Source organism: Orycteropus afer, unplaced genomic scaffold (assembly GCF_000298275.1).
Source record: "Orycteropus afer afer isolate SDZICR_OR568_19922 unplaced genomic scaffold, OryAfe1.0 scaffold00561, whole genome shotgun sequence".
Classification (NCBI taxonomy): domain Eukaryota; kingdom Metazoa; phylum Chordata; class Mammalia; order Tubulidentata; family Orycteropodidae; genus Orycteropus; species Orycteropus afer.
In genome coordinates, this window is record NW_006922148.1 from 802,686 (window position 1) to 816,657 (window position 13,972).

Here is a 13,972-nt window from a genome sequence, read left to right on the forward strand (position 1 = left end):
ACACACACACACACACACACACACACATACACATGTAGGAGTATTATGTATCTATACTCCTATATGTATCTATAAAGTGAAATTAAATAACTATAAGTGTGTGTGTATAAAATATCCTATTCATATAATCCACCTTTTATTGGTAAATATTTTTATAAAATCCCCAATAAGTATGTGTGTGTACTTCAGTTTAGCAATTGAGCACTTAACTTGTGTTCCTTTGAACTTGGCCTCAGGTGCAAAGATACAGATTAAAACATACTCAGTATTCCACATTCTAAGTTGGGGCCAGACATCCTGTCCAGACCTTGAGTTGATCACATATATGCTACCATGACCATACTACCCATTCCCTCCACCATCTCTGAGTTGGAGGGAGGGGTGGTGTGGAGAGGAAATTGCCACTGCCACCATTGTAGTTACCACCCTTGTGCAGAGTCCAGTGGCTCTTCTCTCCAGCAAGATGGGGAGGGTAAGTAATAGCCTGCTATAAGAGAATTACTCAGCTATTTAGGGTACTTACAAGAAGTGAAGCTGTCACATCATCCCCCATTAGATATCTGTTTAGGATATAGATTTGGACATCTTCCTTGTTCCTAGACTAGGAAATATAGAGGGAAAGATACTTGCAGTCTTTAGTGTAATGAGAGAGGAGAGTGGCTTTTACCTCCATCCATAAGGGACTCTGGAATCAAGAAAATGGCTCCTAGGAATTGAGGATGTTTCTAAGAAAAGTAGACTGGCATCTTATTTCTATGTTGAATGTCTGTCTGCTTAGACAATCCCCTATACCCATGGAAAAGAGAATTGGGGGGGTAGGCGTTTTGCTGTGTTTAAGTGGATGCTTTCAAAGATATCCAGGCTTAAGCCATTGTGCTTATACATACCACCCATGGCACGTCAGTGGTTGAAGCAGCTCCAGAAGCCAGAGGGCAAGGTGGGGGTGAGGACGACTTGGAACGTTTGAGGTCAAGACAAAACATTTCTTCCACAATAAAGTCTAGTGCAATGGAGTGGTTCCCAAGAACTCTGCTAACAGATTCACACATACAGCCCTCAGAAAAGCCAGTATGGCAACTATTTATAATGCCTGTAAATGTAAGATGAAGAATCAGTGATACCCAGCAGAGGATTATAACCACATGCTTAATGTGTGATAATGCTCCTCCTTCTTGTCCTAACATGCTTCCTGTTTGGTTTTTGGTTTTGGTAATGGAGCGTGTTATTTCATAATGATTTTAGTTTGCATTCTTTAATGACTAAAGATGTTGAGAATAATTTCATGTACTTATTTGCTATCTGTTTCTCTTTCCTGGGGAATTATCTTTTAAAATGTTTGTGCTTTTTATTGTATTGCTTATTTTCTTAATGAGTTGTAAGAAACCAAACCAAATTCACTGCCATCAAGTTGTATCTGACTCACAGCGACCCCTCTTTGGGTTTCTGAGGAGGTCTCACTATGGAAATAGATTTCCCAACCTTCCTTCCGAGGAGTGGCTGGTGGTTTTGAACCACAAGCCTTCTAGTTAGCAGGCAAATGACTTAGGCACTACGCCATCAGAGCTCATTTTAGATATAAGACTTTCATTAAGTAGATGCATTGTGGATATTTTTTTCTTATCTGTGGCTTGTCTTTTCATTTTCTTAATGTAGAACATTTTAATTTTGATTAATTTTAATTCACCAATATTTTTTCTTTTATGATTTGAGCTTTTTATGTTGTAACTAAGAAATCTTTTTCTAACACAGGTTATAAAGATTTTCTGTTATGTTTTCTTCTGGAGGTTTTACAGTTTTAGATTTTTAGGTCTGGCATACATTTTGAGTTAATTTTGATATATTGTGAAAGGTATAGGTCCCATTTAAAAAAAAAAAATGCATGTCCAATTGTTTCAGTACCATTTGTTGAAAAGATTAGGCTTTCTCCTTGGAATTACCTTGGTTCCCTTGTCAAAAATCAGTGGAACATAAATGTGTATGGGCTTGTAAGTCTTGAAATGAGGTAAAGTAGTCATCCAACTTTATTCATTTTCAAAATTGTTTTGGCTATTTTTAAGTCCTTTTGGATTCTATATAAATATAAAAATAAGCTTGTCAATGTCTACAAAAAAAGTTCCATGATATTTATTGAGATTGCATTTAATCTGTAGATCATTTTGGGGAGAATTGACATTGTGATAATATTGAGTCATCCAGACCATGAACACAGTATATCTCTCTTTTTGTTTGTCTTCTTTGATTTCTCTCATTAATGTTTTGTACTTTCTAACATGCACATCTTGGATATATATTATTATACAAATCCCTAAGAATTTCATGTTTAGTATGCTCTTATAAATGGCACATTTGTAAAAGCTTAAATTTCTAATTATTCATTGGTAGCATATAGAGATAGAGTTGCTTTTGACCTTACATCCTATGACATTGTTAAAGTTCTTAATTAGTTTTAGCTTTTTTGGTAGATTTCTGTGGGGATCTATATGGACAGGCAGGCCATCTGTGCATAAAGACAGTTCAATTCTGCCCTTTGAATCTTTTTTTTTTTTTTTTCCTTGCCTTATTGCACTGACTAGGATCTATAGTAGGATGTTGAATAGGAGTGGTGAGAGCAGGCAAGCATCCTTCCTTTGTTCAGTGTTAGGGGGAAACAGTCTTTCACCATTAAATAGTATGTTAGCTGTAAGTTTTTGTACATGTACTTTATCAGGTAGAGAACCTTCCCTCCTGTTCCTAGTTTGTTGAAAATATTTTGTCTAAGATATTTCTGCATCTGTTGTGATGATTTATTTTAAGCGTTTACCAATTTAACATTTTTTTTACATAAATAATTCAGTGACAATAGTTAGGTTCATCATGTTGTGCAACTGTCACCACCTCCATTTCCAAGTTATTTCATCACTATTGCAGTGATAATTTAGTTTTTCATTTTTAGTCTTTAGATATGGGAAATAACAGCAATTGATTTTTTTTTTTAAGTTGCATACCTGGGATAAACCCCACTTGATTATGATTTATTTCCCTTTTTGTATATAGCTGGATTTGATTTGCTTATATTCTGTTGATGGTTCCTTGTTAACAAGGGATATTAGTCTGTTGTTTCATTACTTGTAATATTATCAGGATTATGCAGATCTGATGAGAATTTTCTTCTGTTTCTGAAAAAAGTTTGTGTAGAGCTGGTATTAATTTCTTCCTTAAATGTGTGGTGGACTCTAACAGTGAAGTCATCTGAGCCTAGAGTTTTCTTTGTTGGAAGAGTTTAGGAAAAAAAAAAAAAACCTAACTAAAATCTGATTTTTTAAATTGTTATAGGGCTAGTCAAGTGACATATTTCTTCTTAAGTGATCTGTGGTACTGTCTTTCAGTGAATTTACCTATTTCTTCTAGGTTACAGAATTTATTAGCATACAAACCAAAAGCCCTACTTACTGCCATTGAGTCAGTTCTCACTCATAGTGACACCCATTGGGTTTCCAAAGCTGTAAATCTTTACAGAAGCACATCACACCATCTTTCTTCTGCAGAGCAGCTCATGGGTTCAAACCACCTACATTTTGGTTATCAACCAAATGCCTTAACCACTACACCACCTGTTATTGTTATTGTTATTTGCCGTCGAGTTGGCCCTGACTCATAGCGACCCCTCCTTGGGTTTCCGAGGCAGTATCACTACAGAAGTAGGATTGCCCAACCTTCCTTCCGAGGAGTGGCTGGTGGGTTTGAACCGTCAGCCTTCTGGTTAGCAGTCAAGTGCCTTAGGCACTATGCTACCAGAGCTCCTACTACACCACCTAGTTGTTTATAATATGCCCTTATTGTGTCTCTACATTCTAGAATGATTTCCTTTCTTTCATTCCTGATCTTGGTAATTTGTGTCTTCTGTTGCTCTTGATGTGTCTGGCAGGGTTTTTACAATTTTCTTAATCTTTTAAAGGAATCAAAATTTAGTTTCATTTATTTTTCACTGTTGTTTTATTATTTTCAATTTCACTGATTCTACTTTTTATTTCTTCTATTTGTGGTGGGTTGAATTTGCTCTTCTTTTTAATAGATTCTTATGGTAGAAACTTAGATTATTAAAACTTTTCTTATTTACTAATATAGGCATTTAATGCTCTAATATTCCTCCTAGAATTGCTTTAGCTACATTCCACACATTTTAATATGCAGAATTTTCATTTTTATTCAATTCAAAATATTCTCTGATTTACCTTGTGACACTTTCTTTAACCCATAATTAATTAGAAGCATGTTACTTAATTTCCATATTTTGGGGAAATTTTCTAGACATGTCTTACTGATTTGTAGTTTAATTCTATTGAGCTCAGTGAACATTTTGTTTAATTTGAATTTTCTTAAATGTGTTGAGATTTGTTTTCTGATTCAGAATATGGTCTATATGGATGAATGTTCTATGTCCTCTTGAAGAGAATATGTATTCTACTTCTCAGTTGGTCAGGTTGGTTGAGGTTCTTCTATATGGTTATTTATTTATTCTTATCTATATATTTTTATTGATTACTGAAAGAGGGAGGTTGTCGTCTCCAACTATAATTGTGGATTTGTTTATTTCTCCTTTGAGTTCTATCACTTTTTCCTTCACATATTTTAAAATTCAGTTGTTTAGTGCATACATATTTAGAATTATTATGTCTACTTTGTAAATTGACCTTTTCATCATTATTTAATACACGTTTTTTATATTCTTGGTAACATGCCTTGTGCTAAAATCTACTTTGTGGGTTAGTATAGCTACTCCCACTTTCTTTTGATTAGTGTTTGCATGGTATGTTTTTTCCATTTCTTTATTTTTAGCCTATCTATGTCTTTATATTTAAAGTGAGTTTTTAATAGATAGCATGTTGTTGGATTTTGATTTTTTTTTATCTCTGATGATGTCTGCCTTATAATTGGGATGTTTTAACCATGTACATCTAATATATTCATTGATCTGCTTAGATTTAATTTATGATCAAACCAGTTGTTTTCAATTATTCCAATCTGTTAGTTGTTTAATTTTTTTTCCCTTTTTCTTTTGTTTTGTATATTGACTGTTTGATATAATTCAATTTTATCTCCATCATTGGCTTATTGATTAAAGTCTTTGTTTTACTGTTTTTAGTTGTTTCTCCACAGCTTTCAGTTGACTGTCATAAATTAAAGATGTGTATCTTCAAATAATAATAGACATGATTTTTTTTTTTTTCAGTTCCTGGAATACCTAGCTAGTTCCTACTTACTCTTTTTAAATCTCAGATGAAATATTGATCAGAGAAACCTTTCCCAAACCCCACACTAAATGAGATTTTGTTAGCCTGTGACCTTGTTCTTTGCCTTGGCAGTTCTTGTTTGTTTCATAATTTATTATCTATGTAATTAGCAATTATGTACTTGTCTTTTAATAAACTAGAAAATATACTCCATGATCAGAGAAATTCTGCCTGTTTTGTTCACTGCTTGATCTATGGCACCTTGTACTTTGCATGACTCATAGTATGTGTTCAGTAAATACTATTAAATGGAGGAAATGAATCTATGAATCTGGAGCTCAGATGAGAGATATGGTTAGGTGGTACAGAGAGGAGTTAACACATATAAATATAATAATATGCATTTAAATGCCTTAAATGAGGCCATGAAAATGAATGAATTTATCCCTCTCATTATTCATCTCAACCTCCCTTGATGAAGATGCAACCCTAAGGATTATCACTTATGGGAAAGAAAGAGAAGCCAAAAGATAGTAGAACAAGACCATAAGACTTAAGGAAAACCAGGAACCAAAAGAAGAACATTTCAAGAAGAAAAGAGTTGCTAATGCTGAGAGATATAAGATATGAAAACTGTCCATTGGCTTTAGCAACAAAAATTTTTAGTAGTAATCTTAAATCTCAGCTTATTGTGATAGAATTAAATTTTTTTTTTCTTTTATTCTATAGAAATGAAAAATAGTACCTAACTATCTGCAGTTAGAGTCTGAGGTAATCTAACTTATTAGATATTCTAACACTTCATTCAGTGATTTACTTCTTAATGCATTTTAATAGTTGTTTTTCTCTTGTATTCTTATTAGCAAGGCACACTGTTGGTGTAGTGGTTAAGAAATTTGACTATTAACCAAAAGTTCAGTGGTTCAAACCCACCAGCTACTCTGCAGAAGAAAGATGAAGTGGTCTGCTTCAGTAAAGATTTACAGCCTTGGAAACCCAATGGGGGTTTCTGAGTCAGAATTGACGCAATGGCAGTGAGTTTGGTATGGTTTGGTATTCTTATTAGAAAAAGGATTGATGCTTTAGGGCCAAGTAGAAGTATTAAAAAAAACTCACTGCTGTTGAGTCAGATCCGACTCTTAGGGACCCCCTTCCTTAGGTTTCTGAGGTGTTATCACTACAGAAGTAGATTGCACAGTGTTCTTCCAAGGAGAGGCTGGTGGGTTTGAACCGCCAGCCTAGAAGTATTTACATCATCAAATAATCTGAATAACTCTTCTGTTCCTTTTTTAAGTACAAGATACTAGTTGGAAAAGGTAAAATTGTGAGCATAGTTGGTTTTTAAAACTTTTAAAATAGAAAGCTTGATTTTCAGTTTAGTTCTTAAAAATTCTTGTGCTTGGTTTAGTTTTGTTAAGTACTCTTTATTTTTGCTTAAAAAAACAGGACTAAGATAAGATATCAATATCAGAACTGGGAAGGAGTGAATCTTGTTTATCTCTAGATCTAAGAAAAGCAAATACAAGTATTTTGCACACTATTATTTTTATCAACAGGTTTTGTTATTTTTTCAGATACACCATTAAAGATAATTCCAAAAAGCATAGTGAAGTGTGGGATCCTTCTCCAGAAGAAATTATTTCAAATGAAGTAAACAAGTTAAAGCCTGTGTCTACAAAATCTTTACCTAATGAGAATTTCCAGTCATTTTATAATAAGGAACTACCTGTGCATATCTGTAATGTTATCTCTCCTGAGAAGATTTATGTCCAGTGGTTATTAACAGAAAACTTACTTAATAGGTATAATATAAAATAACATATACTGCATGTGGTTTTATTCTTCTTTCTGAATTTTATTTTAAACATCTATAAGTCTTAAATTTAGAATATTAAAAGTAGAAAAAATAGTAAAAAGCTAGGTAAATGTATAAAAAAATGCTATCTTGTTGCTTTTACTGCTCAATTCATTCATTCCATGAATCTTTATTGAAAACCAATTATGTAACAGCCATTTTTTCTTGGTGTTGAGTACAGTGGTGAAAACATAGACAAGTCTTTGCACTCAGAGCTAAATTCCAGTACAGAGTGTGACAACAAACAAAATATTCAGTGTGGCATATGATGATGATAAGGACAACAGAGAAAAATGAAGCAAATTAGGGAAGAAGACAATTTTAGGGTGACCTAAGATGGCCTCATTGAGTCAGTGAGGTCAGTTTTAAATGTAGCTATTGAAGGAGGAAAGGGAATAAACCATGTGGATACCTGGGGGAAGTCTGTCTGGCAGAGGGAACACAAGGTATCAAGTTTAGCTGGAGTGGAATGAGCAATGAGGGAAAATAGAAGAAATGTGGTCAGAGAACTGTAAGAAAAGATTTTAAAGTTAAATATTTTTTATCTTTATTTAGTTTAGAAGAAAAAATGGTAGCTGCTTATGAAAATTCAAAGTGGGAACCTATTAAATGGGAAAATGACATGCATTGTGCTGTTAAGATCCCTGATAAAAATCAGTGGCGAAGAGGCCAGATCATCAGAATGCTTACAGATACATTGGTGGAGGTAAATGACGAGTTAAAAATATAATTGTGAAAGTGAATGGATTTTCTTATTTTTTATTATGCTTTTTAGTTTGCAAAAAATGTATGTTTACAGTTCTGCTTTATTTTCTTATCAATATCCCCCCCCTTTTTTTAATGTCCTATTTGTTTTTAATTTGTTATTTCATTCATCTTATTTCTCAGCCAGCTATAAGTTGACTTCTTTGGGATTTTGTGGTTTTTGTTTTTGTTTTTTGGCAAACAAAAATTTTTAAATGTTGTCTTTCCATAAACTTAAAAGCTATTATCTTCATAGGTCTTGCTGTATGATGTGGGTGTGGAACTAGTAGTGAATATTAACTGTCTACGAGAACTTCAAGAAAATCTAAAGACAATGGGAAGATTATCTTTGGAATGCTGTCTTGTTGATATAAGGTAGCTTTTAGCAGAATAAATATATTTTCTTATTATTGAATATGATCATTATAAGTATTTTTCTTTTAAGATAGTCTCTTGTTAGTTTTAATTTTGTTAATGTATTCTGAAGTTTTAAAAAAAATGAACTATTTCAAAAGCTTAGAATTACTTGGAATCTAAAAATACATAAATTACAGAAAAAAAAAATCCTCTCTAGGATTCTGGAAAAATGGCATCATAAAATTTTTGAGTCCAATGGAATCATAAAATCAGAGCAACTTCACTACATAGTCCACATCTACAGCAAAAGTAGGTAATAGCCCAAGAAGTGAGATTCAGGACAAAAACAGATATATTCACACCCATGTTCATCCCAGCAATATTTACAATAGCCAAAAGATGGCAACAGGGTAGGTGTTCATCCTCTGAAGAATGGATAACCAAACTATGATACATACATACAATGGAATACTATGCAACCTTGAAGAATAACATAGAATCTGCAAAACACCATATAACATGGATGAACTTGGAGGACATGATGCTGAGTGAAATAAGTCAACACAGAAGGACAAATACTGTATTAGTCTGTTACTGTAAAAAGTCAAGGAGAGGTTTATATATTGTTGTGTTGTTGTTATGTGCCGTCGATTTGGACCCAACTCATAGCAACCCCTCCATAGGTTTCCAAGGCGGTATCTCTACGGAAGTAGATTGCCCAACCTCCCTTCCGAGGAGTGGCTGGTGGGTTTGAACCACCAGCCTTCTGGTTACCAGTCAAGTGCCTTAGGCATTACACTACCAGAGCTCCTAGGTTATATATATAGAAGGAAATTTTCTTTGTTGGTTATCAGGGCTGGGAGGTGAGGAGAGGGAACACTGTTACATAGGTAGAGACAAGTATTGATTTGGGTCAAAAGAAAAGCAGTGCACCAAATGTGAGTGATAAAGACAGTGGCATTGAGGAAGAGGAAGACATAGAGAGGTTCATGGGAGGTGCAGACAACAGAGGTGAACCCTTTTGCACATACAGTACTGCATTGTCGGTGAAGGCAAACATGGGTATATGGGTAGATAGATGGGTGGACAGGTTAAATTATTAGGTATGTTTATGCAGAGGGGAGTGTGCCCAAAACTATGTATAGGGTTGCAGACAATGTTTCTGCAAGTGTATTGTTATGTTCTGTAAGAATTCCCAGGTATATAGTAGAGCTGACAAGGGACAAGGTTGTAGTCACTGTTTGGCCACAGCCAGCTACCCAGAGAGAGTGAGTAGTTGCACCTGGGCTCGGGACCATAGTCACAGGGGACATCAAGCTCAATTGGCATAACATACTACACAAAACGTTGTTCCACATCCTACTTTGGTGAGTAGTTACTGGGATCTTAAAAGTTTGCAAGCAGCCATGTAGATGCAGCAATGGGTCTCTCCTCACCAGGAGCAGAGAAGAATGAAGAAAACCAAAGATTCATGGAAACAGTCCAGGTGACTGGTACACTATGTGATCCTCACCCTATACGACTATGAGACCAGAAGAACTAGATGGTGCCTGGCTACCACTGTCAACCATGTGGAGGGAGATCTTTGTGGGAGATCCTGGATAGAGTGGGAGAACAATGTGGAACAAAACTCAAAATCATTTTAAAAAAAAAAAAAAAAAAGCAGATTTGTTGATCTGATAGAGCCTGGTAGAACCACTGAGACTATGGCCCCTAGCTACCGATCAGGTCTGGAGTTGAACCCACTCATCTGGCTTCTAGCCAAACAAAAGACAGGTATATGAGGTGAACATTTACATTGGGTAGATAAACTCCTTGGAGAGAACAATCATGGGAGAATAGAATGGCTGTGTATGCACAGGGAGACAGCTCAGGGGGCAGGAATGCATGGAGGGAAGGACACAGGGAAGAGGTATCTATGGGGAGGAGGTAGAAGGGGAGCTCTTGCATTGTGGTAGATTGTAGTCAATGTCATGAGACAAAGTGTATGTGAGCTGCTGTATACAAAGTGAATTTGCTCTGTAAAAGAAAAAAGAAAATCACACACAACAAAAAAAGCAGGTAATAAGGCTTCCCTTCAGGCATCCCTATGTATGAGCAGGTAGGGCATACTATGAACCAGGACCCTTATGGCATCAGCATTTATGTGGGAGAATGTGGAAGAAAGACAGATGGGATTCTAAAAACTCTGACAATAGGAACTGGCAACACTGTCTCACTGGACCATGCAGGCCAATCTGAGAATAGCAACCAAAACTATTGTCAGGAATAATGCAAGATGCAATTCATAGTTGAATATAAATCATCTGTAAAGTGTTACATAGTACTAGAACTTTCTTAGCCATATATTGTTGGTGCTGTTGGTGTTAATTGCTGTCAAGTGGCCTCCAACCCATGATGACCTTATGTTTAACAGAATAAGACATTACCCAATCCTGTGCCATCTTCATAATCTATGTTTGAGATCACTGTGTCAGTGCATTTCCTGAGGGCATCTCCCACTTTGACTAACCCTCCACTTAACCAACCACGATGTCCTTTTCTAGTGATTGGTCTTCCCTGATGGTCCAAAGTAAGTGAGCTAAAGTCTCACCATCCTCTCTTCTAAAGAATGTTCTGGTTATATTTAGCCATATAAAATTTTGAAAATAAACTGAAATTCTCTTCCATGACCCTACACTGAGAAGAAACTACTGGAAGTAAACTCTAATTTCAGCAGTTCAGAGACAATGGGGAAAAGAAAAGGTACAAAGAAAAGTAAAGAAAGGGAACAGAGGAACAACATTTCAATGTATGACACCATATAGTTTATCACTTTAGGAACACAAGAGAGAGCTCTAAGCCATGAAGCTAGAAAAATATTCATGATTCACCCCTTCTTCCTAAAAGAAAATAATCTCAGAAATGTAGACTAAACTGGAAGAAACAGAAAAACAGTTATGATAATGCCTCAAAAGAGACAGAAGATAGAAAGGAAAATTTTTTTAATAAACAAAGATCTGAAGGATCCAAAAGATACCTAAATTAGACAAAGATGATTCAATACAAATGTAATAGGAATCCCAAAAAGGAAAACTAAAGCAATAGAACAAACAAAGGTACCTAACTAAGTCCTGTTCATTATGGAGATTGCATTCAGTGTCATGAAACAAAATGTGTATGGACTTTTGAATGGAAAACGAATTTGCCCTGTAACTTTCACATAAATCACAATTAAAAGCAAAAAGAAATATACCTAAAATAAAAGACTATTTGAAACTATGTATTGAAAGACAACAGTGCATATCTAGGGAAATCATTTCAAAATGGCTGACACTGAGAGAGAATCTATTAAATTTATTAACTTACCAGAGTAGTAAAATCACACTGTCATAATCAGTACTTTGTGCCATAAGATAAATGGGGTAACATTTAAAATGGTGAAGGAAAGAAAATGGTGAACTATGGATTTTACATCCAGCCAAATTGACCTTCGAGTGTAAAGACCACAAACTCTTACGACCATTCAAGAAGCCAGGAGATATTGCTCCTTGGAACTTTTCCTGAGGAATCTATTTAAAGAACAAGCTTTAGACAACCAAAAAAATGAAAGAGATTTTTTAAAAGTAATTTATTTTATTTTTTTTGTTGAGAATAAATACAGCAGAATGTAAACCAACCCAACAGTTTGTACACATGCATGTACAATGTAAAAGTGACATTGATTATATTCTTCGAGTTGTGCAACCATTCTCACCCTCCTTTTTTGAGTTGTTCCTCATGAATTAACATGAACTGACTGGTCCTGAAGGTTCCTGTCTAATCTGTTGAGGTGCTGTTGTCAGTTTGATCCCATGCAGATAGATCGTGAAAGAGTACAGTGCTCAAGGCAGACATTCTTCCCTGTTTAAGCAAAATGTTGTTTGGCTTTAAAAAGACCTTTGATTTAAAGATTAAAGATTATTTGAGGATAATCCTCTTGGGGTTCATCCAGCCTCCATCCAGACATTCTGGTTTCCATCAGAATTTGAAATTTGTTCTGCATTTTTCTTCAGGCAAGAGAGATTTTTATGTAAGGACTGGTGGTAAGCATTGCTTTTGTGTTACCTGTAGAACTAACACTAAATGGTCAATATTAGAGAAATAGTTTGATAAACAGTGGATGCTCTAACAAAGTAAATACAGCAAAATTTCAAAAAAAAATGAGAATAATTAAAAGTTGAATAAGTTTTCTATTTACCTTATTCATATAACCAGGAATAAAAGGACTTCAAATGAGATAGTGGGAGAAAGGGGAGGGGAAAAGAAGAACTTGCTAATAATATTGACTTAACTTTGGAACTATGTTCATTTTTTTTTTTTTTTAGATGCTCAATAAAGATTTGTTTTATTCCTCTTTCAGCCTTAGTTCCAATCCAGACATTTGACATTTAATTAATCGCATTGGTAGTTGTGTTTTTTTTTTTTTTAATTGTGATTTGGGTGAAAGTTTATAGAGCAAATTCACTTTCCATATACCAGTTCACATACACTTTGTCTCATGACATTGACTACAATTTACTCCAGTGCAACAGCTCCCCTCCCACTTTCTCCCGATAGTTACCTCTTCCCTGTGTCTATCCCTCCATGCACTCCTGCCCCCTGAGCTGTCTCCTTATGCATCAACAGCCCTTCTTTCTCCCATGATTGTGTTCTCCAAGGAGTATATCTACCTGAGGTAAATGTTCCACTCACATGCCTGTCTTTTGTTTAGCTGGAAGCCACGGATGTGGGCTCAATTACAGACCTGAAGGGCAGCTAGGGACCATAGTCTCAGTGGTTCCACCAGGTTCTATCAGACCAGCAAACCTGGTCCCCATTTTTTTTTCCCCAAATGATTTTTTGAGTTTTGTTCCACACTGTTCTCCCTCTCTATCCAGGATCTCCTACATAGATAACCCTCTGAGTGGTTGACAGTAGTAGCCGGGCACCATTGAGTTCTGGTCTCATAGTCATATAGGCTGTGGATCACATGGTGTACAACTTGCTAGGACTAATTGTTTCCATGACTCTTTGGTTTTCTTCATTCTTCTTTGCTCTGGATGAGGAGAGACCCACAATTGTATCTAGATGGCTGCTTGCAAGCTTTTAAGATCTCAGTCACTACTCACCAAAGTAGGAGATGAAACAATGTTTTTGTAGTAAGTTATGCCTATTGAGCTTGATGTCCCCTGTGACTATGGTCCTGAACCCACGGGTTCAACTACTTGCTCCTTCTGGGTAGCTGCTGTGACCAAGAAGTGACTACAACCTTGTCCCTTGTGAGCTCTACTATATACCTGAGAAAAAGATCTTATTTCATTTTGCTGCACATGGATATCCAGTTTGGTCAGCACCATTTATTAAACATTCTCTTCTCCATTTAATGTGTTTAGGCCTTTTGTCAAAGATCAGCTGACGATAGGTCAACGGATCTATTACTGGGTTCTCAATTCTATTCCATTGTTCTGTGTGTCTGTCATTGTACTAAAACCAGGCATTTTTGACTACTGTGGCTCTGTAGTAGGTTTTGACATCTGGCAGTGTGAGATCTCCTCCTTTGTTCTTCTTCTTCAATAGTGTTTTCCTTATCCAAGGAATACACTATCTTTCCTTATCTTTCCTTTCCATATAAAGTTAGTAATTGGTTTTTCCATACCATTAAAAAACGTTCATGGGATCTAGATTGCGATTGCGTTGAATGTATAGATTGCTTTGGGTAGAATTACGTTTTCATAATGTTCAATCTTCCTATCCATGAGCATGATATGTTCTTCCATTTATATAGGTTTCTTATGCTTTCTTGAGG

The 13,972-nt window shown here is 35.5% G+C and overlaps 1 protein-coding gene across 1 annotated transcript in view; it reads left to right on the forward strand.

The window, feature by feature from the left end:
- Nucleotides 1–13,972, forward strand: part of RNF17 (ring finger protein 17) — a 236,641-nt gene that overhangs the window by 133,190 nt on the left and 89,479 nt on the right. The window contains exons 20-22 of the mRNA XM_042782988.1: nt 6,785–7,012; nt 7,621–7,771; nt 8,066–8,184. Of these exons, the coding sequence (XP_042638922.1) occupies nt 6,785–7,012; nt 7,621–7,771; nt 8,066–8,184 (498 nt within the window). The remainder of the gene's footprint in view (nt 1–6,784; nt 7,013–7,620; nt 7,772–8,065; nt 8,185–13,972) is intronic.